Here is a 27009-nt window from a genome sequence, read left to right as displayed (position 1 = left end):
TTCAGATTTGGATATAGCTCTCAGTATATTTTCGACCGATTTCATGTATTTTATGCACCATACACGATATGTATGTTCGATTCCAAAAAATTTTGGAATATGTGACGGGATTTTGATTAGAAAATAAATTAGTAAAATAATATTAAAATCGGTTCACATTTGGATATAGCTCACATATTTGACGCACCAATTTCAATGAAATATGAAAGTTGTGGCGGAATTAAGTGTAAAAGTAAATTTTTTAAAATTATATTTAAATCGGATCAGATTGGGATATGATTTTAATAAGAACCATTAACCCACAACGCCTTAGGCTAACACTAAAAAACAATACAACAATTTATTTGAAATATGCTTATTACGGGGAAGTATGTTGCTACCTCGAATGCACTAATTGGAATAGAAATGCCACTCAACTTCAAAAAATGCAGTTTCCTGCACGCTTGGTATTTGCTATGAAATAAATAAATTCAAAGGACAAACCCTTCGTGTATGCATGTCATGTTACTGCTTTTCTAATGGTTTTGTTTATTAACGCATTAAAGTAGTGCAATATATTTTTTTTTTCATTTTTAAATTAGTTTTTTTTATCCAACATATATTCGTAAATAAAATTTTGAATGCATATAAAATCAAAAGGGGTAGCGAAGCGCACCGGGTTCAGCTAGTGTTCTATAAAATAAGAATTCAAAGTCCTAGTATGTAAGACTGTAACCATCTGGGCCTGTTCTAAGACATAGCAAATGACTCCAATGTAAGTGCATTACATACAGGGTGAGATAAAAAAAACTGCAACCAACTTCAGACTGCTGCCATTTCTAAGCCACTCGTCCGACAGCTGTTAAAATTATTCCAGTGACACCTCATTATATTGTTAAAAGCGTACAAAAGCATTTTGGTGAGAATTTTCCAGAGCAAAAGTTATTCGTGATGGAATTCAAGCGTGATAGTGTGATTTCTTTATATTTAGTTGGAAAACCACCAGTGGCTATCGTTAGAACACTCCAGCATTTTAATGTGATAATTTACCGTGATGATGATAGCGTAGCCCGACGTCAAGGAAGTGGACGGAAGAAAACAGCAACATCAGCAGAAATGGTTCGAAAAGTAAAGAAGCGACATGATCGAAACCCGCATCGCAGTGGCCGGAAAATGGCTTGTGTGCTGAACATATCGCAATATTTCACTCGGCAAATATTGAAAAATGAGCTCGAGTAAAGCCATTGAAATTCCAAAAAGTGCAAAAATTACACCGCAACAGAAAGAAAATAGACTCAAAAGAGCTAGAGTTGTTTCGTTTGGCCAAAAGTGTTGAACTACCGAATATGATTTTCTCCGATGAGAAAACTTTCGTTGTCCAGCAGTTTGTAAACAAACAAAATTAGTGTTTACTTGCCACAGGGTCAGCTGAAAATGTGCGTGGAAGTATGAGGCAAGCTCCGCTAGACGCCATGATCGTACAATCATCCGCTTACGTTACGATTTCAATGCTGTCTGGAGGGTGAGGAATTCCGGAAAGGCAGAGGTTAAACAGTTCCGGAGATATCACCCCACCTTGGGGAACTCCATGTTTCACTCTTCGGGCTTTGGATTTGACGAAAGTTCTCAACCTGTCGCGAGCCACCCACATAGTGCTTGAAGAAAATGGGCCGGGCGGTCTTGCTACTGATTCAGGCAAGGATGCCAGTAAAGGCGAATCGTACAGGCCGATTTCGCTTCTGCCGCCAGTAACCTATGGCTTTACTCCTCCCCAGCATTAGAAGAAGCTATTCAGTCGCCAACCATCAGCAGGGATTCCGTCCACAACATAGTACTACAACAGCATTGCACGCCGGCCATAGCAAAATTTCGTGTCAATTCGGTCGGCCGAATGTCGGCTACTTACATAATTTATAACGTTTAGAAAAAGTATGGATCGCGTAGCGGGTGTTGGATATACCCCAGAGAAGAAAATCTCAAGCCACGGCCGAAGGCCGGCTGCTAACAAAAAGTACAATGTTTAGAATAACTATGGATCACGTAACCGGTGTTGGATATACCACAGAGGAGACAATTTCAGCACAGGCCGAAGGCCGTCTATTTACAAAAAATACAATGTTTAGAAAAACTATGGATTGCGTAGCCGGTGTTGGACATGTGACTAACCTATGTAACTAACCTTTTTAAGTGGCCCGCTCTCGGCCAGGGTTTGAGATTTGTTTCCCTGTCACATGTCCAACACCGGCTACGCAATCCATAGTTTTTCTAAACATTGTATTTTTTGTAAATAGGCGGCCTTCGGCCTGTGCTGAAATTGTCTCATCTGTGGTATATCCAACACCGGTTACGTGATCCATAGTTATTCTAAACATTGTACTTTTTGTTAGCAGCCGGCCTTCGGCCGTGGCTTGAGATTTTCTTCTCTGGGGTATATCCAACACCCGCTACGCGATCCATACTTTTTCTAAACGTTATAAATTATGTAAGTAGCCGACATTCGGCCGACCGAATTGACACGAAATTTTGCTATGGCCGGCGTGCAATGCTGTTGTAGTACTATGTTGTGGACGGAATCCCTGCTGATGGTTGGCGACTGAATAGCTTCTTCTAATGCTGGGGAGGAGTAAAGCCATAGGTTACTGGCGGCAGAAGCGAAATCGGCCTGTACGATTCGCCTTTACTGGCATCCTTGCCTGAATCAGTAGCAAGACCGCCCGGCCCATTTTCTTCAAGCACTATGTGGGTGGCTCGCGACAGGTTGAGAACTTTCGTCAAATCCAAAGCCCGAAGAGTGAAACATGGAGTTCCCCAAGGTGGGGTGATATCTCCGGAACTGTTTAACCTCTGCCTTTCCGGAATTCCTCACCCTCCAGACAGCATTGAAATCGTAACGTAAGCGGATGATTGTACGATCATGGCGTCTAGCGGAGCTTGCCTCATACTTCCACGCACATTTTCAGCTGACCCTGTGGCAAGTAAACACTAATTTTGTTTGTTTACAAACTGCTGGACAACGAAAGTTTTCTCATCGGAGAAAATCATATTCGGTAGTTCAACACTTTTGGCCAAACGAAACAACTCTAGCTCTTTTGAGTCTATTTTCTTTCTGTTGCGGTGTAATTTTTGCACTTTTTGGAATTTCAATGGCTTTACTCGAGCTCATTTTTCAATATTTGCCGAGTGAAATATTGCGATATGTTCAGCACACAAGCCATTTTCCGGCCACTGCGATGCGGGTTTCGATCATGTCGCTTCTTTACTTTTCGAACCATTTCTGCTGATGTTGCTGTTTTCTTCCGTCCACTTCCTTGACGTCGGGCTACGCTATCATCATCACGGTAAATTATCACATTAAAATGCTGGAGTGTTCTAACGATAGCCACTGGTGGTTTTCCAACTAAATATAAAGAAATCACACTATCACGCTTGAATTCCATCACGAATAACTTTTGCTCTGGAAAATTCTCACCAAAATGCTTTTGTACGCTTTTAACAATATAATGAGGTGTCACTGGAATAATATTAACAGCTGTCGGACGAGTGGCTTAGAAATGGCAGCAGTCTGAAGTTGGTTGCAGTTTTTTTTATCTCACCCTGTATGTAATGCACTTACATTGGAGTCATTTGCTATGTCTTAGAACAGGCCCAGATGGTTACAGTCTTACATACTAGGACTTTGAATTCTTATTTTATAGAACACTAGCTGAACCCGGTGCGCTTCGCTACCCCTTTTGATTTTATATGCATTCAAAATTTTATTTACGAATATATGTTGGATAAAAAAAACTAATTTAAAAATGAAAAAAAAAAAATATATTGCACTACTTTAATGCGTTAATAAACAAAACCATTAGAAAAGCAGTAACATGACATGCATACACGAAGGGTTTGTCCTTTGAATTTATTTATTTCATAGCAAATACCAAGCGTGCAGGAAACTGCATTTTTTGAAGTTGAGTGGCATTTCTATTCCAATTAGTGCATTCGAGGTAGCAACATACTTCCCCGTAATAAGCATATTTCAAATAAATTGTTGTATTGTTTTTTAGTGTTAGCCTAAGGCGTTGTGGGTTAATGATTCTTATTAAAATCATATCCCAATCTGATCCGATTTAAATATAATTTTAAAAAATTTACTTTTACACTTAATTCCGCCACAACTTTCATATTTCATTGAAATTGGTGCGTCAAATATGTGAGCTATATCCAAATGTGAACCGATTTTAATATTATTTTACTAATTTATTTTCTAATCAAAATCCCGTCACATATTCCAAAATTTTTTGGAATCGAACATACATATCGTGTATGGTGCATAAAATACATGAAATCGGTCGAAAATATACTGAGAGCTATATCCAAATCTGAACCGATTTTAATATAATTTGACTAATTTATTTTCTAATCAAAATCCCGTCACACATTCCCAATTACATTGGAATCGAACATACATATCGTGTTTGGTGCATCAAATAAACGAAATCGGCTGAAGATATATATGGGAGCTATATCCAAATCTGAACCGATTTCAATATAATTTGACAAATGTATATTCGTTTTAATTTCCGTTACACATTCCAAATTTCATGGAAATTAGAGATACATAGCGTTTTTGGTGCATCAAATACATGAAGTCGGTCGAAAATATATATGGGAGCTACATCCAAATCTGAACCGATTTCAATATAATTTGGCAAATTCATTTTTGCTCCCAATTTCGTTATTTATTTTAAATTTCATTAAAATTGGACATACATATCGTGTTTAGTGTACCAAATACATGAAATCGGCCGAAAATGTATATGGGAGCTATATCCAAATCTGAACCGATTTCAATATAAATTGATAAATTTATTTTCGGATCAAATCCCGGTAAAAATTCAAAATTTCATTGGAATCGAACATTCATATCGTGTTTGGGGCATCAAATGAACGAAATCGGTCGTAAATATATATGGAAGCTATATCCAAATCTGAACCGATTTCAATATAATTTGGGAAATCAATTTTTTAGATAAAATCCATCACACGTCTCAAATTTCATTGAAATTTGGGATACATAGCATGTTTGGTGCATCAAATGCTTGAAATCGGTCGAAAATATATATGGGAGCTATATCCAAATCTGAACCGATTTCAATATAATTTGCCAAATTTATTTTTGTTCCAAATTCCGTTACGCATTCCAAATTTGGAGACTGTATCTGTAATCGATCAATAGATATGTGCCTACAAAATCTAAATTTTTGGGAGGTAACACCGATTCTGATGCTATATCTCCACTTCCAAGTGTAATTTCAAAAATCTATATAGCCTATGTTACTTTCAGGCGATGTTGCAGTATACATGCAAATTTTCAGGAAAATCTGTTCAGCGGTTTTCGAGTCCATAAATTACAAACAAACATACAAACATTTTCCTCTTTTATAGATATAGAAGATGTGTTATACTAATAAACGCAGTGTCGTTAGCAAAGGTCGATTTGAAAGTAACAAATGAATTACGGGGATACCGGCAGTGAACACATGCGGAATATTTTAGTTTGTTTTGAAGAATTGTGGATCGATGCTTCTGTCATTCTCATCTGCCTTCATTTTTCAGAAATTTCGAGTGATCTATGAATTGCAAGACTGGTCTCTGTTTTAGGAAAGTTTTTTTTTCAGAGTGTCAACTTTTGATGGCCGTTTTAAACAGAAGTAAAATCAACAGGTAAATATCACATCCAGCCTAATAGTATGTTTACGTTAGGACTTTTTTCGGATTAATCTCCTTAATGATGATTTATTTGACTTATATGCAAAGGAATAGACAGAATGGAAAATGTATTGGTTTACTAAATCCGGTAAAGCTTAGACGCGCTATAACGGGTGGTATTCAGTTTTATTTTCAACAATAATCTTCGAAAATGTACTAAAAAAATAACTCCGAAGTAGCTCTACCTTCCATCATAAGACGATATTTTTTCAAGTGACTAAATGCGGAGTTAGGCACAAATCTTTAGGAATACAAGAAGAAATTTGATCCTCGAAATGAATGCTGTCTCAAATGTGTTTTGTTCAAGCTTTAATAAATCATGTCCAATTAGATTCCCTGAGAGGAAATTTCAGTCAGTTTGATGGACTTGCCTTGCTATTCTTCGGAAAATATCAAAAATATTATACAAAAGGGCCACCACAACTAAACTTAGCACTGACTGCAATACCTATGAGGCAAGCTACAATGAATATAAAAATGAGTTAATAAAGGTCCTGGATATGTTTTTGTGAGACTATAGAGGGAGTGGATAATGCTGTCAGAATAAATTAAATACTGTCTTAGGGCCCAAGTCCATAGGCAATATAAAACGAGATCATTGCCTTTCTATTAGGCACCCAATTCCGTTGTGGTATGGATACCGGTGTTGGATATACCACAGAGGAGACAATTTCAGCACAGGCCGAAGGCTGCCTATTTACAAAAAATACAATGTTTAGAAAAACTATGGATTGCGTAGCCGGTGTTGGACATGTGACAGGGAAACAAATCTCAAACCCTGGCCGAGAGCGGGCCACTTAAAAAGGTTAGTTACATATTATTGGAGAAAATAGAGATAGCAGCACATATGGAAAGGCAAGAGTGTAGGCTATAATGCATCTTAATACCCCATAATGGGTTCATTTTCAAGTTTTTAGGGGGTTTTCAAAAAGTACTAGTATATATATATATATATATATATATTTATATATATATATATATATATATATATATATATATATATATATATATTATAAAAAATCCGGGGGGGGGGGGGGTTTCAAAAAGCCGAAAGGGGCCCATTATACCTTTTCCAATACCTTTTCTCTTATTTCGAAAAAATTGTAGAATTTTGGAACAACTCTAGTTTAGTAAAATCTCTTCGATCTTTTTCCTGTGGTAGGTATTTTTACCCTGATTCCGGGAAACTATTTTTTTCTTTGGGGGGCGGACCCGGGACCCCAGATTTTTGACCCGACAATCCGGGCTCAAAACCCGGCCTGGACACGAACCCTATTACCCGATATAGACAACATAGGTATCGTTGGAGAGCTTATGAAAATACCTATCCAACAAGTGGTCACATGGGGTAAAGGTCAAGGTTTGGAAGTTATAGTCAAATTATCGATTTTTTGGACGCGCTGTTTTTTCAAACCCCTAAAAAGTCATAAAAAGGCCCATTATTGGGGTCAACAAAATTGACTTACCTTTCCAAAATGCTACAATTTGTGCTAATACCTTTTTCGGGTCCAGAGATACGCGTCTTTCCATCCGCATAACACGATTCTAACCTCTGGGTATGTCCCTCACCGGTTAACGCGAACCAAAGTTTTCTAAATTGGATAACTTTTGTAAGTGACTGGCCTTCGGCCAGGGCTTGAGATTTTTTCCTCTGGGTATGTCCCTAACCGGCTAACGCGAACCAAAGTTTTCTAGATTTGACATTTTTTGTAAATAGCCGGCCTTCGGCCGGGGCTTGAGATTCTCTCCTCTGGGTATGTCCCACACCGGCTAACGCAAACCAAATTTTGCTAAATTTAAAACCATTTGTAAGTAGACGGCCTTCGGCCGGGGCTTTACATTTTCTCTTCTGTGTATGTCCCACACCGGCTAACGCGAACCAAAGTTTTCTAAATTTGACGCTTTTGGTAAATAGCTGGCCTTCGGCCGGAGTTTGAGATTTTCTCCTCTGAGTATGTCCAACACCGGCTAACGCGAACCAAAGTTTTCTAAATGTGGTGCTTTTGTAATCCAACAACGGCTACGCGAAATAAACCTTTTTTTTATTGAAAACATAATTTTTATGAACTGGTTAGAATCGGGTTATGCCGATGAAAAGACCCATATCTCTGGACTCAGTAAAGGTATTAGCACAAATTGTAGCATTTTGGAAAGGTGAGAGTATCTGTTATGAATTCCTATCAATTTTGTTGACCCCCATAATGGGCCCCTTTTTGACTTTATGGGGTTTTATAAAAAATCCGGGTCCAAAAAATCGATAATTTCACTATAACTCCCGAACCGTGACTACTTACCCCATCATGTGACCACTTGTTGGATAGGCATTTTCATAAGCTTACCAACCTATATTGTCTATATCAAAACTGGAAAATTTGTCGAAAAAATGAAGAGTTTTTACTAAACTAGAGTTAAGCCATATTTTTTACTAAACTAGCGTTGCTCCCAAATTGTATTTTTGTACCGGAACGTTCAGAAAAAAAAAAACGCTAAAAACTCGAAAAATGAATTTTTATATGTCCGACGCTTTTTGGTAGCGCTCATATGAAAACATGTGTTATACCTGTATGGTGAAAAAGGTCGACTGTGTACGTCGAATTTTAGGTAACAGTGTAAGACCTAAGCTGCCCAAAGGTATACATTACGCACAGGTCACAGCACAAGTAAAAAAGTGTTGCAATATTGCTACTGATTTCACCTGCAGTTAAGAATTTCAAAATACGTTAAATGGGCGGTATCGTTATATATATTTTTAACTTTTATATAGAATGATATACAACATATCCAATTTTGTCAATGTCGATTTAGATTTGTCAGGGTTAGTACGTTGACTTCCGTTTGTCAATGTACAATGAGCAAATATAAGTGTTTGACTTTAATATTTTGGAGACATTTGTAAATAAACCTTGCAATAAACTTACCATAAAAAAAATTGCTTTTGCCAGATCCATTTCTGCCGACAACAACATTATGCCTTTTGTCAAAGGGTTCAACTACAGTCTGATCTTTGTAGCTTTTGAACCCTTGAATAATTATCTACAAATATAATTATTAGTCTGTGCAAAAAACAGAATAGATCTTAACTCACTTGCTTTATGTGCATTTTCTAACATTAATAGACTGTTTTACTATTCAAAACAATGCAAATAGTGGTGGCATTACGTCGAATAGTTGAATATTGGTAATCGGTATAAAATACCAAACCCAAAGTAACCACAGCAAATTTTATAAAAATACCTGTGTGTGTTTCCAATCAGACGTCATCAGCATTGCTGCCGTTTTGGTAATTTCGGACCAAATTTGGTCGGCGTCGGTATAACTTACCAAAGCCAAAATCAACCACAGCAAATTTTATAAAAATAGATGTGTATACATGGTACAATAAGGAGGCTTTGTAAAATTACAGATATACAGCCCAGAGGCTATGTCCGTTTCCTTCTAGAATTATTTTAAACTATACCCAACAAGTTGTTTTCATTTACATATTTCATATTTTTCTCAATTTTTTAAATGAAAAATGAATGAGATGTCTGGATTTTTTTAAAGTTATCTAAACTGTTCAATCTTTCAGTTCTATGGCAAATTTGGTTAATACCTGCGATGCGCCCCTGCAATGGACGTTTCTTTTAATTTTTGATTTCGAAAATATTTTGTTTTTATTTTTCAAAACAGTAAATACATACATGGTACAATAAAAAGGTAAGGTTGAGCTCCCAGCTGATTACAATTTTTTTTTTCTAAGCGTGCTCGACTTCTGCCAATTTTGTTTATGTATTTGTTGTTTTGAAAAAAAAAAACAGAATATTTTCAAAATCAATGATTGGAAGAAAATTAAATTTCGGAGCACGCATTAACAATATTAACCAGATTTGCTATGGAATTGAAAGCTTGAACACATAAGATCATATTGTTGAAAGAACATCCAGACATTTCATTGATATTTCGCGCTATTTGACTCATTTTAGAAATTAACAAAATATATCAAATAAATGAAAACAACTTGTTGGATATAATTTTGAATAATTCTGACAGGAAGCGGGTATAGCCTCAGAGCTGTATTTCTGTAGTTTTACGAAGCTGTTCTACCTCCTTATTGTACCATGAAATACATACACAAAATTGGCAGAAGTCGGGCACACTTAGAAAAAAATGTAATCAGCTGCTATCTCTACCTTACCTTTTTATTGTATATGTGTGTATGTTTCCAATCGACGTCAGCAGTTCTGCCTTTTTGGTAATTTGGACGGAAATATTTTTAATTTGGTCGGATAGACGCTCCACTTCGGATCGGCTTTCTGTGTGGCATTCTTCGAACCATTTGCTGCCTATTTAACTCATTTAAAGTGATACGAAAACAACCTTGCAAATTTAAAACTACGACAGGCAGAAAAAGCATGAAACAAAGAGAAGTTTTTTAATAATGACAACAAAAACAAAACCAAGTCAAGTTTGTCAAGTATACTGTTGTTATACTTTGCATAACGCACATTCGCAAAACGCTCTATGAAGGACAAAATCGGCGCAAATTGCTGATTAAATTGGTAAGAAAACGAAAAAAAGTTCATGGGCCTTGCGTTATTTTTATCCTAATTTTAGCACACAAGATCAGTTTTTGGCTTTAGAGGAAGATATCGAAGGAGATGTTGTGTCAATTTATAATTTAAGATTTTTACTTTAGCAACAGAACGGGAAAATCTTAGGTCTTAGTTTGGCGGATTGATGACTTTATTCAGCAACGAATTGTATCTCTGTGAATAAAATGCTCTGGAAATTGAATACATCATTGTGGTAGCTACGCTTGTAAACATTTAGTAGAACCAATTGAAACTCTTTGTCGAGATATATACAAAATTTTCCCCCGCAGTCCAAAACGTGTTAACAAGCTGATAGAATTTCAAGCAACGTACGAAAATAAATTATATCAAACGTTTACAATCGTTTCGTCTGTATTTTCTCGAAGTACGAAATGAAACAAAACCGATATTAAAATAACGGGACTTGTTTGTTGTTTTGTACTGTTTGTGTAGATGAGTAGAAACAAAATACAAAACTGAAATGTACTTTGCTGGATGACGCAACATTGAAAACCAAACAGTACAAACGTTTCCCTGTATATTAACTCATTACAAATTATGTACAAAGTAATATTAACATAAAATCATCATTCATTTATTTCACCATCAGAAAATGTAAAAAAGTATAAAAAACAATATTAAGAATAACAACCCTCAATGTACCACTCGCCCATCATTTCACACAGCAAACGTTTGCAAACGTTTCCCGGCGATTCGTTCGCGAACGATGCAGCTCGGCAATTCACCGCCGAAGTACATTAAAGCAAACGTTTCGTTTGTGTACTCCCGGTATTGAAATGGTTTTATTCGGAGTGCAAAACGATTGCAATTTTTTAAAAGTTTGTGCCTTCGTGAGAGTTGTACTCGTTTCGTTGTTAATCGTTTCGTTTGTTTTCGTTCGCTTATTTCAAGGATAATTGTTTAGTAAAACCACACAAAATTTAAGGTATTTGTAATACAATATAGCTTTCACATGATGCAGTGATTTTAAGTATAATAAAGCAGTAGGGTACTTTTAGATTGTGGAATATAACGGAATTAAACGTATGAACACATGAAAAAAACTTGACAGAATAGGCGCTCAACCATAGACAAATGAAGATATAGACAACGAAATGCTCTCACCGTTTATCTTCGAAAAAAAAAATCGGATCAGCAGATGTCGTCTATATGGTTTCAGGGGTTTGAGTAGGAATTTAGAAGTCACTCAATTCTAAAATGTTAAAAATAACAAAAACTGTAGGATATTTGTCAGTTGAAACTTATTCCACAATAAAAGAAATGTGAAAAGTACGTGATGACATCGAAAAATTCGGGAATAATCAAGTGAAATTCTTAAAAAACGGTAAAATGTGTTTTCGATGTCGAGTGGGTGGAACACGTAAACCAACACGTTGACTATGCAAAACATGATGAGAGCCACGTGGATAAAAAGACAAAACTAACTTTTCGTTGTCTATATCTTCATTTGTCTATGGCTCATCTCATGGTAGAAGAATATAGGCAGATGCATCAACGCTTGGGAACATTGATATGTAAAATTTTTTAAAATGTTTTATGAAAAATAAGTGGATTTTTAAATGTTTTTAATACGACAAAAATCAGAGGTTGTTATAATTCGCCCTTTTCAATAATTTTTACAAATTTTAATAATTTTTCAATCAAAATTTTTCAGTTCCAAGGTTTGACAGTTCATTGTCCCAGCAGCTCAGTCGATGCGACTACCATTATTCCTCTACCATGGCTCAACTTCATTGCACAACGCTGTAATTAAAGCTCCATCAGACGATATATTTTTTTACATATGTAGTGTCCAATTTTTCATATGTAGAAGTTGCCAACATCGTGTTATACTTTATGGATGAAAATCGAAATATAAATAAATATAAAAATCTAAATATAAATAATATAAACAATCTAAAAATAAATAACAATTTTGATTCAATGATATTTTCCGATAAAAATAGGGCTTGCTGTGATCGAAAAACATCGTATGTCGACATTGGTACATGTTTTTTAAAACATGACATTCTTTGAATTTATTTTATATCTTTCTTTCTTGTTTTTTTTTTTTTTGTACTTCATAGTCAATTATGTTTGTGGAACCAGTGCTAGTTACTGGTTACTTGAAATAATATACAAGTACTCTTTTTATACCCTCCACCATACTATGGAGAGTATATTAATTTTGTCATTCCGTTTGTAACTCCTCGAAATACTCATGTCAGACCCAACTAAGTATATATATTTTTGATCAGCGTAAAATTCTAAAACGATTTAGCAAAGTCCGTCTGTCTGTTTTCATCTAGCCCCCATATAACGGTACCTCCCGATATTCGGTATTTTGATGATTTTAGCGACATTATTTACCGGAATTGTTCAAATTTGGCATTTGAAGTTCGAAATGCATACTACAGCCGGAGACAGAAAATTGTCTGTGCAGGTCCACGTCTTCGTATAGCCCCCATGTAACGGTACCTCCCTATATTCGGTATTGTTATGATTTAATCGAAATTATTCACCGGAATTCTTTTAAATTTGGTATTTGATGTTCGTAATGGATGCTACAGCCTATGACAGTAGATTGTCTGTGCAGGTCCACGTCTTAGTATAGCCCCACTACAGCGGTACCTCCCAATATTCGGTAATTTGATGATTTTAGCGTCATTATTCACCGGAGTAGTTTCAAATTACGTATTTAGAGTCGTAATGGGAACTACAGTCTATGACAGAAAATTGTCTATGCAGGTCCAGGTCTTCGCATAGCTCCGATAAAACGGTACCTCCCTATGTACGGTATTTTAATGATTTTAGCTACATTATTCACCGTTTATTTCAAGTTTCGAATTTGAATATGGTAATGGCTTGTGACAAAACAATGCCTATGTAGGTGCACGTCGTACAGACCCTAATATAACGGGTATATTCGGTATTTTTAAAATGTTAGCAGAATTTTTCGAAAATTTTCAAATTCATTCCAAATGGTGGAGGGTATTTAAAAGTTGGTCCGGCCGAACTTCTAGCTTTTTTACTAATTTTCTTTTAGTTAATTAATAGCCCAATTATAAGGTCTTGATTAGATTAAAATTCGAAGTTAGCCGTGACCATGGTACAATAAAAAGGTAAGGTAGAACTATCAGCTGTTTACAATTTTTTTAAGAATTCATTGTTTTGAAAATGAATAAAAAAAAATTCAAGACGAATGATTTGAAGACATGTACATTGCGGATCGTGCATTGAAGATATTAGCCAGTTTAGCCATGAAATTAAAAAATAGAACAGTTTGGATCATATTTTTGAGAGAAAATACGAACATTTCATTCATTGTTCGCGTTATTTGACTCATTAAAAAATGAGGGAAAGCATGAAAAAAATGAAAACAACTTGTTTCATAAAATTTTGAATGAGTCTGACAGGAAGCGGGCATAGCCTCAGGCTTTATTTCTGTAGTTGTGCGAAGCTGGTTTACCTCCTTGCAGGCAAAATCAAAGCTGGACTATATTGACGAAATGGTTTGAAATTTGGTATACAAGATGTCTATATTCTTGCAATATTTGATATTTTCATGTGTTTTATATACATACTATTTATATGAAATTATCAGGCATCAAGAACTTTGCGATTCTAAATGGATAGACTGAATTATTTTTGTTTTTAACAGATCCTCGATCTAAATAGTTTTAATGCACTTCCGTGTTCTTATTTTAAAGATACATTTCTACTATTAAAATAATCTGAAAGTAATTATTAAAAAAATCGAATATTTTTAAGATAATTGTTTATAACCATAATCGACGAAAATCACATATACTGAGTGTCGAAAAATAGTTGGATTTGTCACTAACGAAATGTTGTTAAATATATTTAGGTTAAATACTACAAATATAATACAAATATTTTTTTACGGATTTTTTTAAACCATAAATCTTTCATTAGCTTTTTTACTCTTAGACGTTTATTCAAATGTCGCGTTCTAAAAAATACTGCATTTGAAAAAGAAGTCCTTGACATGTTGTTACTTTCATCTATCAACTTCTTTCGAATTGTTGGGAATTCAGATCTGGTAATGCATTTAAATGGCATGCCATTTCATCTATTTCTGCAACCTCTGCGTTTTGAATCGCCGTCATCTTGCGACGGTTGCGATATTTCGGTAAATGATTGATCCTCACGCGCATTTCAACTGAAATCAATCCATTCTGTTTGATCAATATCGACGTTGCCAAAAAATCCAGAAAGTAATTCAGTATTGCGCGCTATAGATCTTATTTCTGTCTTCAATTATATAGACGACTTACATATACATACTTACCCAAAATGTATTTCTGATGCGAAATTTGAATTCCTGAGGAGTTGGATGTCGATAGATACTATACGTTGAACTTTTGTAAGTGGCCGTACAACTGTATCAAACCATTGTTGGAAATAAAGGTGCAAGTACATAAAAAGCTTTAAGTCCTGGCTTGGCATATTAATGTCAAATTATAATGGAAAACGACGGCAGGATTTTAGTGCGGCTCTGTAATCCCTTTATGAAATGTCACAAAATATGCCTAGCCATGACTTCAAGCTTCTTATGTACTTAGACCTTAAGAATTCCTTTCTGGAAGATTTCAAGACTAGTTTTGTTGGGCACGATTGGACTACTCATAACTTGGTTCATTCTTTCTAATATTCATTTCTGGGTTTCAATAATCTTATCATTCGTAATTTATATCCCATCATACCTTCCCGGTTAAACCAAATGTACTACAAGAGGACTTGTTTATATCGAACCAATCATTAACTAATTGAATATAATCAGCAGTATCTATTGCATTATATATATCGAATCCGAGGGAACATTACCTTTTGATAGCATTTTTACAGCCCCTTAGCAGGTATACAGCCCCTTAACAGGGAGATGTCCTTCACTTAATTTGTATGTTATGGATGCATCATTTTTATTAGTGAACTTCAATAAATCTGTTATGGTCCTTGGAGTAATAAATCGATTATTAGTCACGAGTCCGGTGTCAAGTGATTTGGGATTAGCTTCACAAGATGTGAACATCAGCAAGAACAAAAACTTTTTCCATTGAATTTGTGGAATGAGAAAACCATGGTTTTTCTTATAATAAACAAACGAAAGAATAATATACATCTTTTTCAGTTGTAATTCGAATAATTTTATTTGTAACTCGAAAATTCCATTTCCAATTCGAAACATATCAGTTTTTATTGGCTTTTTCGAATTATAAACAAAATGATTCGAATTACAAGTGATTTTTTCTAATTTTTCACTTGTAGGGGAGTTACCAAAAGGATTGAGTGAACATATCCCATTTTTACGTCAGATGGAAGATAGAAATATTGAGATATACGAAGTTTGAAGAATCGCTGTTTTGAGAGTTTTAATTATACAAAATATTAGCCATTGTGGTAGAGACATCAGAAAAAAATTAACGGATATTACTTATTTTCTCATCTGTACTAATGCTGCTTCAAATATCACCATGTTCAGAGTTTGAACGAAATGAAATACCCTCTGCTTTTTATGAGGAATTTAATTTTAATTATGTTCCTATATGTGTATTCGATTTGAGTTTAAATATTACGATGAACCAAAACTCCATTCAATTGCTATCGTGCACACAGATAGACGGGTATAGCACGCTACCTGGCGATATGTCGAAATCTCGACACAACTTTCGGTTCGATGGTCTTATGTCGCAGACCACAAGATAACCAGCATTACTTAGTACAGATATTATTTTAGTAGAAATTCTCTCGTCATAATTTCAATCCGTTTTTAACCCACTTGTCATTACGACTTGCCGTTTTCCGAACAACATCATTGTGCAAGTCGTATTCGTACGTTTCTTTTCATCTTACCTCATATAATTCCTAAATTGACATTAAATTCCTTTCTTGACATTAATTTTCGAACACCAGTTATTGAGCGTGGATGTACTGGGAGGAAGATGCCCCTTTTGATACAAATGTTTTTACGCTCGGCGCCCAGCAGCGTGCAGGCAAATAGCGCTGTATATATCCCTCAATTCCCATCTAACATTCCTCAGGTATTTTAAAAGTTACACAATTTTTAATCTCCGCTGCAAAATTTACAGGACTGAAACAAATACAACCAAAATTAGCTTACAAATAGATAGAACGTAACTGTTTTCCCGCAGAAGCTTACACTTTATCTATAGCCATATATGCATATAAAAATACACATTTCACTGCGGCACATCGGCAAATTTAAGTTTATTTACAAAACTTTAAAAAGAATACTGTCCAATACTTTGGAATACATCGTTTACGGCGAAAGTATCAATATAATATTCACACTTCATTTAATTTTACCATAAAGCATTGTAAAGAAACCCGTAGTTAACATTTAGTTAGTATCATGTTTTCCTTTTGCTTTCTATCAGGTAAATGGCAAAGATAAGTTTTTTTGAAATTTTTTGTATCAATTGGTGTATTGACCCCGTAGCTATTAGGATGACTAACATCCTTCAAATGGCTTAATTCGGGGTAGGGTATATTTGTTTTTTTTTTTTATACAGACTTAAAGTATTATTCTGTTTGAGTCTCCTGATATTTTAATCTTTGGTTTATTTTTTTTACACTTTATTCCTGATAAGAGAGCACGATTTCGTTTTTCTTTTTTTTTTTTGTCAATAACAATTTTGTTGCATATATCATATATCTATAACGCTAAAAATAAGGATATGTTTCAATTTTATTGTCTACCATTGCTTATGGGCTCAATTGTGGTGGTCCGAGTTCTGGCGCTGCCATTGGAAAAAGTCTCAATTTCCTTTCAGACTTCACCACATATGCCTTATTAGAATGGTCTGTGCAAATTTTGATGCAGCTGCAAATTTTATTTGGCTCATTTGACTCCACTTCTCTTGTGTTTTTATCTCTGGGAGCAGAGAAAAGTTCAGAGCTTTTCCAGGCTTCATCCAAGTTTTCATTGTTAATTCACGGCCACAAAAATAAATAAAGAATAGAACCAAATTAAAATGTATCTTTCTATTTGTTTTTCAAATTTGACAAAATTAACCGAAAAAAATAACGAACAAGTAATTATTGACATCCTTTGTATTTGTAAGGAAAATTTAAATTATCTTGACTTAAAAGGTAGATATCAGCTGTCCGCTTTTAGCCGGACACGTGCTAATATGAACAGTTAATTTAGTTAACTTATATGTCAAAAATGTCCGTGCCAGGAAATATTTGAATTTTTCTTGTCATTGGCCCTTTCATAGATGGTAGTTTTTTCTTTAGAGATTACAATATTCGATATTTGAAAATAGTTGTGCTTTACACAATTTTGACCGTTGAATTCTTGATGCCACTTCCAGAAACCCTTAAACATGTTCTGGAGCTATTGGCAGATCAATCTACCGCGACTAAAGTAGATTTAGATCAAAGTATGTTTATATATATTATTACTATATATATTATATTATTGTATTTTCATAGGTACTGGCCAGTTATCTATGTTTTATGTAAGTTTTATAATTTATTGTATGTATTTGCTAAATTTATATGTACGTATATTTTAGAGGCAGAGTTATATTTAAAAGGCAGTTAAAAAAAACAGTATTTTCAATATTTTTGTTCTTTATTCAAGTTATTGCTTAATGCATTGAACAATTTTAAACGGTTTTTATGTACTTCAATACTTTTACTGCCCGACAATGACAGCGAGCAATTCTCATTAGAATCGATATTTTCGACAGAGTAGGGGCCTTTGAATAATTGTTCCAATTTATGGCCGCCATTATTCTCTACTAGTACTAAATCTCCTATTTGTACCTGTAAAGGATTAGCCGTTTTGTCATATTGTAATTTATTGGAGAATTTTGATTGCCATTTGGAGTCTGTACTTCACTTCTTTTTCATAAGAGTCAACATTATAAAGTGGATCTACAATGATAAAACCAAGAGAATCAATGGTAATCGGAATTTTGCCAAAAACCAATTCATACGGACAATAACCATGGATTGTTGATTGAGTAGTATTAAAACAGTATGTAAAATATTTAAGCCATTCGTCCCAATCCGTTCGTTCATTAAATGTCCTATGTGACCTTTCTATGGATCCAACTGTTTGATGGTGGTATGCTGTCGAGGGAGCATGTTTCACATCCAACATCTTAAAAAGTTCCTGCAGGGTCTGGTTTTTATACTCAGTTCCTCTGTCAGTTAAAACTTTTCTCATTGGTCCATATGTAAGTACAAAGTTTTCAAATATTGCCGTAGCTATTGTTTTTGCCGTTTTTTTCGGGTACTGGTATAGTTACCAGGTACTTGGTGAGATCACATATAATTGTCACAGCGTATTCGTTACCGCTGTTTGACTTAATAAATGGACCTATTGTATCAATAACGAGAATATCAAAGGCACTTGCTGGGGTTTCCGTTATATACATAGGTTCTTTCGTCCTTTTAAGGGACTTGTTCTCTTGGCATTTACTGCAATTTTTAACATAGTTTTTGATGTCTTTAGACATTCCTTTCCACATGACATTCTTTTGATGCCAGGGTGACCTCCGTATAATGGGTCATTATGATACGTTTGTAGGAGTTTTCTTTTCTGCTCGTCAGCAGATATTTTCTCTAATTTTGGCGTTAACGCTATTGTTAGTTTCTTTAATAACTGGTTCGCACAGTTTTTGAAATCATTGATTCGAACCATATTGAATAAATCCTCATTTAATGAGAGTTGTAATTTGAATATTCCCTTATTACTGGTTATTTTTTCCAACCTAGGAATGAATTGACTTAGATCAAAGCTTCCATTAGCAATAAGGTCATCAATCTTTACATTTTCTAAAGTTTTTCTCCCATATTTAAGGATACACTTTGGAGTTGTACCAGAGAGAAAAAACTTTAGGCGAACACTTTTCTTTACCTCCTTTGCATTTAGTGTTTCGTAGACCCTAGGAATGTCTGACACGCTTCTTAATTTTTTATCTTTTTGTGTTTGGTTTTTCTTTCTTTTGGTCGTTAAACCTTATCAAGACCGTATCCGACTGAAGCAGCCCTGATATAATATTTTCGCAATGCCCTTTTATGCAACTGGTAAAGAGTTACCAGTAGTTGCGCGGCTAGTAAAGCGATAATTATAATAAAGTAAATAGTAGGATGCTCAACCTTAAGCACAATGTCATTTACTACATTGGCATTCGGTTTGTCTATTTTAGATTCTGAGCCACCCATTGTTTAACAATATAAAACCAAGCTGATAAAGATTTTATAGATTTGATGATATTTATGTTTGAGTTGAATTTGTCTGAATGTAATCAATCAATTCAAGTATCCCCGATTATATGTTATCAAATTCGGAGGCACCGCCAAAAATATTGCATGTAAACAAAAACAGAATGTTTTTTTTTATATAGTTTGCCTTTGTTGTCGTGGTATATATTATATAAATATAAGTGTTTTGTTTTAATTATTTGCGTTTAATAATGTATAGGGTTTGTTGTTGCAGTTTTTTGGTTAATACTAGAACTAAAAGATGTGTTGCTGTTGTGTTAAGTTAATATTTAACAATAATAATTTTAAGGGGACATTATTTTTCTGCTAGTGTGGGTGGTCGATATTATCCTTGTTGCACTTCTTAAAAACAAAAGGGGGTTACCTGTTATTGTAGTTGCTTGTTTGTTTGTTTATTTTCTTAGATATAGATTTTCATATTGTTGGTGTATTTCTTCGAGAACTCGACAGGCATCCCACAATACAGCATTTGCGAATTTCTGGCATTATGGTATTTGTTTGTAAAAATTATCTGCAATATATGGAATATGAAGACGAACGCTTTCCTTTTCTCTACTTTTTCACTGTTCTTCCTTCGCCAATTTCGTCCTTTCTTCTGCTTTTTTTGGATTAATTTCAATTCTGTTGTCGGAAATCTCAAGACCCCGTTTGTTTATGTGGTGTTTCGCTGATAGTTGTTGTTCACAATAGAGAATGTCAGAATCAGTCACATGCAGCTTTTGTTTTATTATGTCAACGTTTTTCTTTTTTTGTTGTTGTATTTAAAAAAAATTATATTTTAACCTTGTATTGGTTTTTGGTTACATTTTTAAGTAATTTTTTAAATGGCATATTACGATTTTTTGTGGATTTTTTAAAGTTGTTTGTTTTGTGTTTGAATTTACTTTTTTTTTTTCAATTTTTTATCTTATTTCAACCAGCAAAAAAAAATCGTTTTTTTTTTCTTATTTTTTCCTTGTGTTGTTTTTAGGTTTTTTTTTTCTTGTTGTTTTTTGAAAAATTTTTTTTATGTTTTGTTTGATATTTTCTGAACAAATTTTTCTTCTGCTTTCTAACATTCAAAAGATTCATTTTTTTCTTTTCTTTTTTGGCATTCATCTTTTTGTAAATAATTTTTTTTTTGGTTTGTTTGTTTGAATTTCACATATAGTTGTTGTTAAATCCTTTTTCGATTGATACTTAAACAAGGATCATTAATCAAATCACTGACACTATCTTACTTGCTCCTGGCAGGATCGCCATGAAATGAAAGAAGTTTTATTTTATTATGGAAGCCGCTAAAAGCGACTTCACCTTACATTATTCAAATTAGAACTGGGCTAATATTATCTTACAAAAATTAACTTAAGGTAAATGAAAAATAAAGTGAGCGTGAAATGTCACAAAATATGCCTAGCCATGACTTCAAGCTCTTTATGTATTTCTAGCCTTAGTTGGATACAAAAGGTATGCCAACTTGGACAAATATGTAAACCAGTATGATACGTTGTCATACGGAAGGTATGGCAACATGGATGAATCAAACACACTACACGATGCAGACAACTTTCTGGTGTCAGACTAAGGCAAGCCTATGGATCAGACTCTGTTGTATTCAGATGTGGAACTCCCTTACGAATAATAAAATTCGCTGATTTGTTTTAAGTACAGAAATTTTACATGGTCCCTGCTTTGATAGTGCCCCATTCGACTGGAGCGGCGATTCCATTCTTTGATCAGTGATTGTACGCCTCAGAGCCTAAAATTCTATCTCTAAGTTACCGACTTGAAGATTTACTGTATGGGCTTCACTTCCTTCTAGGTAGGTGGGCTTGGGTCTTCCTTTCACCGAAAGAAGTCTCCGATCAGACTTCGAAGTAGAAACTACTGCCAGTTTTAGTTCCATACAAAGCGGAACTGGTCAACCAGAATGTGAGTAATAAAGTACAATGAAAGAGTAGGAAGAACGTAAGAGTCTAATTATCACATTTTAATGGATGTAGTTTTATCATCGCGTGAAGCAAAACCTACCCACCTTTCCTCTGGTACTGGCGAACGGCAACCTATTTCTTTCTTTAATCACCCTGCGATTCTAGGGCGTGTGGAACACATAGGAAGCAGGTTCAAAACCAGTGATTATATCAACAAGGTTAAACTTCGAGCCACAAGAAATCGATATACTTGACTGGATGCATAAAAATGGTCGATAGTTTAAAGTGGAATGGGTGCTGGGGTTTTCTGCGATAGCCTTAACATAACCAACTTCTTCAGACTTAATACTTAGCGGTAGCGATTCTAGGCAGAAATAGTTGCTAAAACCCTAGATCTGTTGCCTCTGAGGAAGTTTTATGTTGATTCGTTCTGTTAAAATTATTGTTTTTATTGTTCTGTTATACTGCTGTCCTTTAGCAAATTTTTCTCTCTATAAAATCGATAATCCTTGTTTGCTTGGGCTTCTTCCGATAGATCTCAGATCCGTGCTTAAATAAAAATTTTGTTCTGTTATACTGCTGTCCTATAGAAAATTGTTATCTCTATGAAATCGGTAATTCTTGTTTGTTTGATCATTTTCTGATAGATCTCAGATCGGTACTAAATTATGCTTTATGGCGTCTATACCATGGTATAGTTTGTGCACTGCAGACATACTTCTCCATCCCTGTTGTGTATTATTTATATGCGAGTTATACAGGATGCTTGTAAATTTCACTTCTATGATTTTCTTTTGTTACCATTTCATTCTTCTTTGTTTTAATTTTTTATTTGAATAAAAATCGAAGCCCTTAACTTATGATACCAAGCTTGGATTGAACCGCAGATGGCATCTGTGGTCGAAGGTATTGCTACAAGCACACACACGTTGAGCAAAAATAACGACATAGAGTCTGAGGAACTCCAGGGAAGCCTACTCCTAATCTGACAGCATCAGCAAAAAGACTACCGTTTTGCGAATTTCAACAAAGAATGATTGCAGAAGTGAGCGACAGCTTGGCGAAGCTCATAACCAAAACGAAAAAGTTTTCTGGGGCTCAACGGCGAAAGTTAAGGAAACAACAGACGAGAAAATATAAAGAGTCGCAGGATGCTCCAAAGGGGGCTACGAGTACTCCTCCCCTCCATTGGAGCCAGGGAAAATGATCAGGTCCCTTGAGGGACAGAACACTGCGAAGTCTTCGAAAAAGGGCTTACCAACTTCAAGTGCTCCGAAAAACCCAGTTAAGGATTTGTGACCGAGGGTGACGAGGTTGGCCCCAACACCGAAAAAGTGAGCCCCACTGCTAAACCTGGTATTTCTGAGAAGAGGAAATGGTCAACAATTAAATTTTTAGATCACATAATGGAAGGCGGTGATCCAATATCCATAATGAGTTACGGAATAAAGAACGACAAAATGTTCTTTAAGTTTGCTACACATGCAAACGGGAGAATTAATGGAAACCTTTGTATCGAACCGGATACCTGAAACAACTGTAGTTGCCTCCTATGAAACATTAATTCCCACCAGAGATTCGTGGATCAATGGATTCGTATCACAAATGCTCACTGGAAACTGCTGTTGTACAGACGGCTCAGGGGTAGGAGGGAGAGCTGGATTGGGACTTTTTATTGACCAACCATATACCGTAATCTCTTTTCGCTTGCCCGATCATAGTACAATCCTTGAAGCGGAGGTCCGGGCGATTGCAGAGTGTTTGAACTGGCTTATTGACAACACCAGGTCGACAACTATAACATCCAAAACAGTAAATTCTAAGGCCGTATTGGAATTTAAACATTCAATCGACAGCTATTTCCAACAAGTCTCAGTACGCATTATATGGGTACCAGGTCATGCGGGAGTTACAGGTATTGAGATAGCGAACTCCCTCGCCAAAACATGCAGTGACTAAGCAACAGTAAACTTGGACAATCCAATTTATCTGCCAATGTCCAGTGTTTGCAAGTATCAGATCCCAATTTAAGGGAACGACTCCTTACCAGACCTAAATCAGATCATGGTAAATGAAATAATACAGCTAATGGATTTGCAAGGGTAACGAAATCTAATTGTAATAGTCAGTAAACTGCCCGTCTTCTACATTTTTATGCATGAATTAACGATTCAACTAAATATTAATAATGTAATACACAACTGTTTTATTTTTATAAACATTTTATAATTAACTCTGTTGGAGTAGGTAAAAACAACATCTTCTTGTAGCACTCAAGGGGTTGATTTTAATGTTAATGAAATTATTACTTGGAAGATAACCAGTGAAATCACTGTATACATCATCAATCACTTCCATTAAATTTTGCAATTGTATTCTATATGGTAACAAAATGTATTTCATGCAATTTTATTAACAATTAATTTGTTTTACTGCACCATTTCAACATGGAACTAAACCAGTAGTATTAAAATCTCCTGAATATTTCTCCCGCATATTTCTTCTCACAGTACATGTGCGATTACTTTTGAATCTTAGAATATTTGTTATACTAACAGAGCAGTGTTGGCTTGTTTGTTCGACATATTCTGTGTGGAAATTTTTGTTTGATTTTGATGAAACTAGAAGTTTCAAACACAATGAATGTAGAAGCTAAGAAAAGCTAAGATATTATTCTAAATTGAATATTAGAGACCACCTTGCAAAACTAAATATAATAAGTAATGTTGACAGTGCATTTGATCTGAGCAATTCCAACCAATTTAATTTATTTAATTTTTTTATTTTAACTTTAAATACAGATTTTAATTGTAGCAAACTTCGGATAAGACCCATCTAAATAGGGTGTAATGAGCTACAGGCAGACCTGGCATCGTACTCGATTAGGTTCAATTCAGGGTCTAACACTGCTCGAATAGGAACAGATGGTGCAACATACAGTAAACGAACAATAAGGCTAGGTGGTCGAAACAGTTTGGAGTAATAGTGATCCCAGTGGTTTCCCGACGAACTGAGAAATCTGTGTATATTTCCAGGACGAACTTGTCGTAGGACAAACCTCGGACGAGGTGACGGGCTGGGGTATGGATATGGCCTTTCACTCTGTCGATAATAGACTGACCTTTTGGTAATGGTGCTGATATCCATATTATCTTAATGTAGCAATGTATTATGTCTACCGCCACCTTTAACACAAGATTTCCTGCTGTGGCATGCATAAGCTTGATGCTATTTTGCCAGACAACGTGTACAGTCCCGAAGTGTTTCAATTATTTTTCTGCGCTCTTGAACTGTCGTAACCAAAAACTCTTTGCACGTACTCATCGAGTGTCTGCGATTGCAAATGCGGCTATTGCGATGTACACACACGTTACGGAATCCAAGTCGGACCTAACTTCCCGAAATTGCTCCACAGGAGCCAAGGATGCCGAAGAACCCACAGTTTTTGGTTCGACTCTGACCTGTGCATTACCGGAGAACCCGCAGTTACAGATTCAGACATTTCAATGCACGGATCAGTAACCGATACGCTTGAACCCGCAGATACGGATTCTATATTTTTACTGCGGACTGAACCCGCAGATACGGATTCGGATAAAATTTAGGGGGATGTCGGCAACGTCATAGAGTCCGCAAATACGGATTCCGTTTCCAACTCCGTCAGCTTTACAGCAGCAGTAGGCTTTACAAGGTCTTCAAAAACTTCCAAGGTAGTGCGTTTCTTCGTTCCCTCTAAAACCCAATCGATTTTGGCAATGACGTCGATTTCAAACATATTGCTGGTGTCATATTTCAAGGAATGGAAAACTTTTAATTATCTTCATCCGGCGATTGGTCGGTCTGAAAGACTAACTTAGTTATTGGCCGCTTTACAATGCCGTTTTCGTACGAACGTCCACGACGCGAGCTGAGATACTTTTTTTACACGACCTTATTTATACGAGGACGGAGGATGATTCTCGTGCCATACCACAACTATATCTTCCTTTTCTATTTCTTTTTCCGGGAATTTCCATTTACGAGCGATATCGGCTGTTCGAAAATGAAAGTGACCGAGTGTTAAAGAAACTAATTCCTGAGGAACGTCCGAGATAGGACAAAGCGGCCGCGAATTGAGACAAGCTTCTATTCGTGCTAACACTGTCGCTAATTCTTCAAAGGTGAAGCGAAGATTTCGATTATGTCTCCGAAAATGTTGTTTAAAACTTTTAACTCTAGCCTCCCAGAGTTCAAAAATGAAAGTGACCGGGTGTTAATGAAACTAATTCCTGAGGAACGTCCGAGATAGGACAAAACGGCCGCGATTTCAGACAAGCTTCTCGAACATGTTGTTTAAAACTTTTAACTCCAGCCTCCCAGAATCTACCCATGCGTGGAGCACCGGCTGGAATAAATTTCCAAGAGAGACCTTTAGGCGAGAGAAAACCCGTGGCTAATTCAGAGCTATCCCGAAGGAACTGAATGAAATCATTGCGAATTTCGCAAGAAGCTCCTACAGAATGTGTGCCATTATCACGAACAATAAATCGATGTAATGCGGCCTGTAAATTAGCAGTAGACAAATCCGATACGGCCTCCAAATGAATGACCCTGGTCGAAAAGCAAACAAATACAAAAACAAACAAAAAGACCAGCAAAGTCTACCCCAGTTGTGGTAAACGCCCAGTCAATTATTGGGAAATAATATCTACCATGGTTGTATAAGTTATATACTCAACTTCCCTTGCTCGATCAATCACGGATGCTGATTGGCGCAATGGCATTTCCTCTACAACTCCCCTGGCGGAGACCGTAGTGAGCGGATCGACGCTGGGCATTGGTTGTTATCGGTAACCTCACCTTGTTCCACATGCTCTCATTGGAAGTAGTTTGCATATGTAGTAGTAAACGACATGAGACCCTCAGCGGTTACTCAGAACCATTGCGTTTACTTGTCATTAGTCTTTGAAGCAAAACCCATCTCGGCCACTGTCACCATATTAAAAAGAGGTAACTTTAGTGTTGAAAAAACATTACAAAGCAATTCAATAAACCAGCAAATTGAGCTAGAAAAGAAATTAATTCAATTTGTTTTATTTTTCTTATTGTTTCTTTTCCCCCATTGCTCTACAAAACATTTTGGTCACATCGAGCCGTATTTGCCAAGTTGAGAAGCTGGCCTGGATATTAATTGCCGTTTTTTGTTATTTCTTTGCAAAGGAATCAACTCCAAAATATACATCCCCCCTCATTAATCGCAACACCGCATCAACATCATCTTTTTCATCATCATCAACATCAAAAAAGGTACGTAAGTTCCGTGAAATTTGTTATTGTGATCTTAGAGTGTTGTTTTTTTTTTTTTTTTTTTTTTTTTGAAAAAACAAGTGGAAATTGTTAGTTTTTGTTTTGTACTGGTCGCCTTTGTTGTACCCTAATTCTCGGTATATTTGAACACACAGTCCACAACAATTTAGTTTTGCAAAAAATATATATAACAAATTCTCCTAAATCGAGGCAAATTCCCATTATTT

General features: G+C 35.6%; 1 protein-coding gene across 2 annotated transcripts in view; it reads right to left on the bottom strand.

Annotated features, from left to right (window-relative positions):
- The window catches only part of LOC101890560 (structural maintenance of chromosomes protein 3), a 254949-nt gene that overhangs the window by 216691 nt on the left and 11249 nt on the right, over positions 1 to 27009 (bottom strand). Inside the window, exons 1-2 of one of the 2 annotated variants that reach the window (XM_059118473.1) lie at positions 8819 to 8960; positions 8652 to 8766 (exon numbers count right to left, since the gene is read on the bottom strand). The exons of the other annotated variant lie outside the window; for it this stretch is intronic. Coding sequence (XP_058974456.1) covers positions 8652 to 8766; positions 8819 to 8833 — 130 coding nt within the window. The 5' untranslated portion in view covers positions 8834 to 8960. Of the gene's footprint in view, positions 1 to 8651; positions 8767 to 8818; positions 8961 to 27009 lie in introns of those variants that run through there. 2 annotated transcript variants of the gene reach the window in all.

This window comes from Musca domestica, unplaced genomic scaffold, assembly GCF_030504385.1.
Source record: "Musca domestica strain aabys unplaced genomic scaffold, Musca_domestica.polishedcontigs.V.1.1 13, whole genome shotgun sequence".
NCBI classification, from domain to species: Eukaryota; Metazoa; Arthropoda; class Insecta; order Diptera; family Muscidae; genus Musca; species Musca domestica.
Note: the sequence above shows the minus strand (reverse complement) of the source record. Positions and strands in the feature narration are given on the sequence as shown.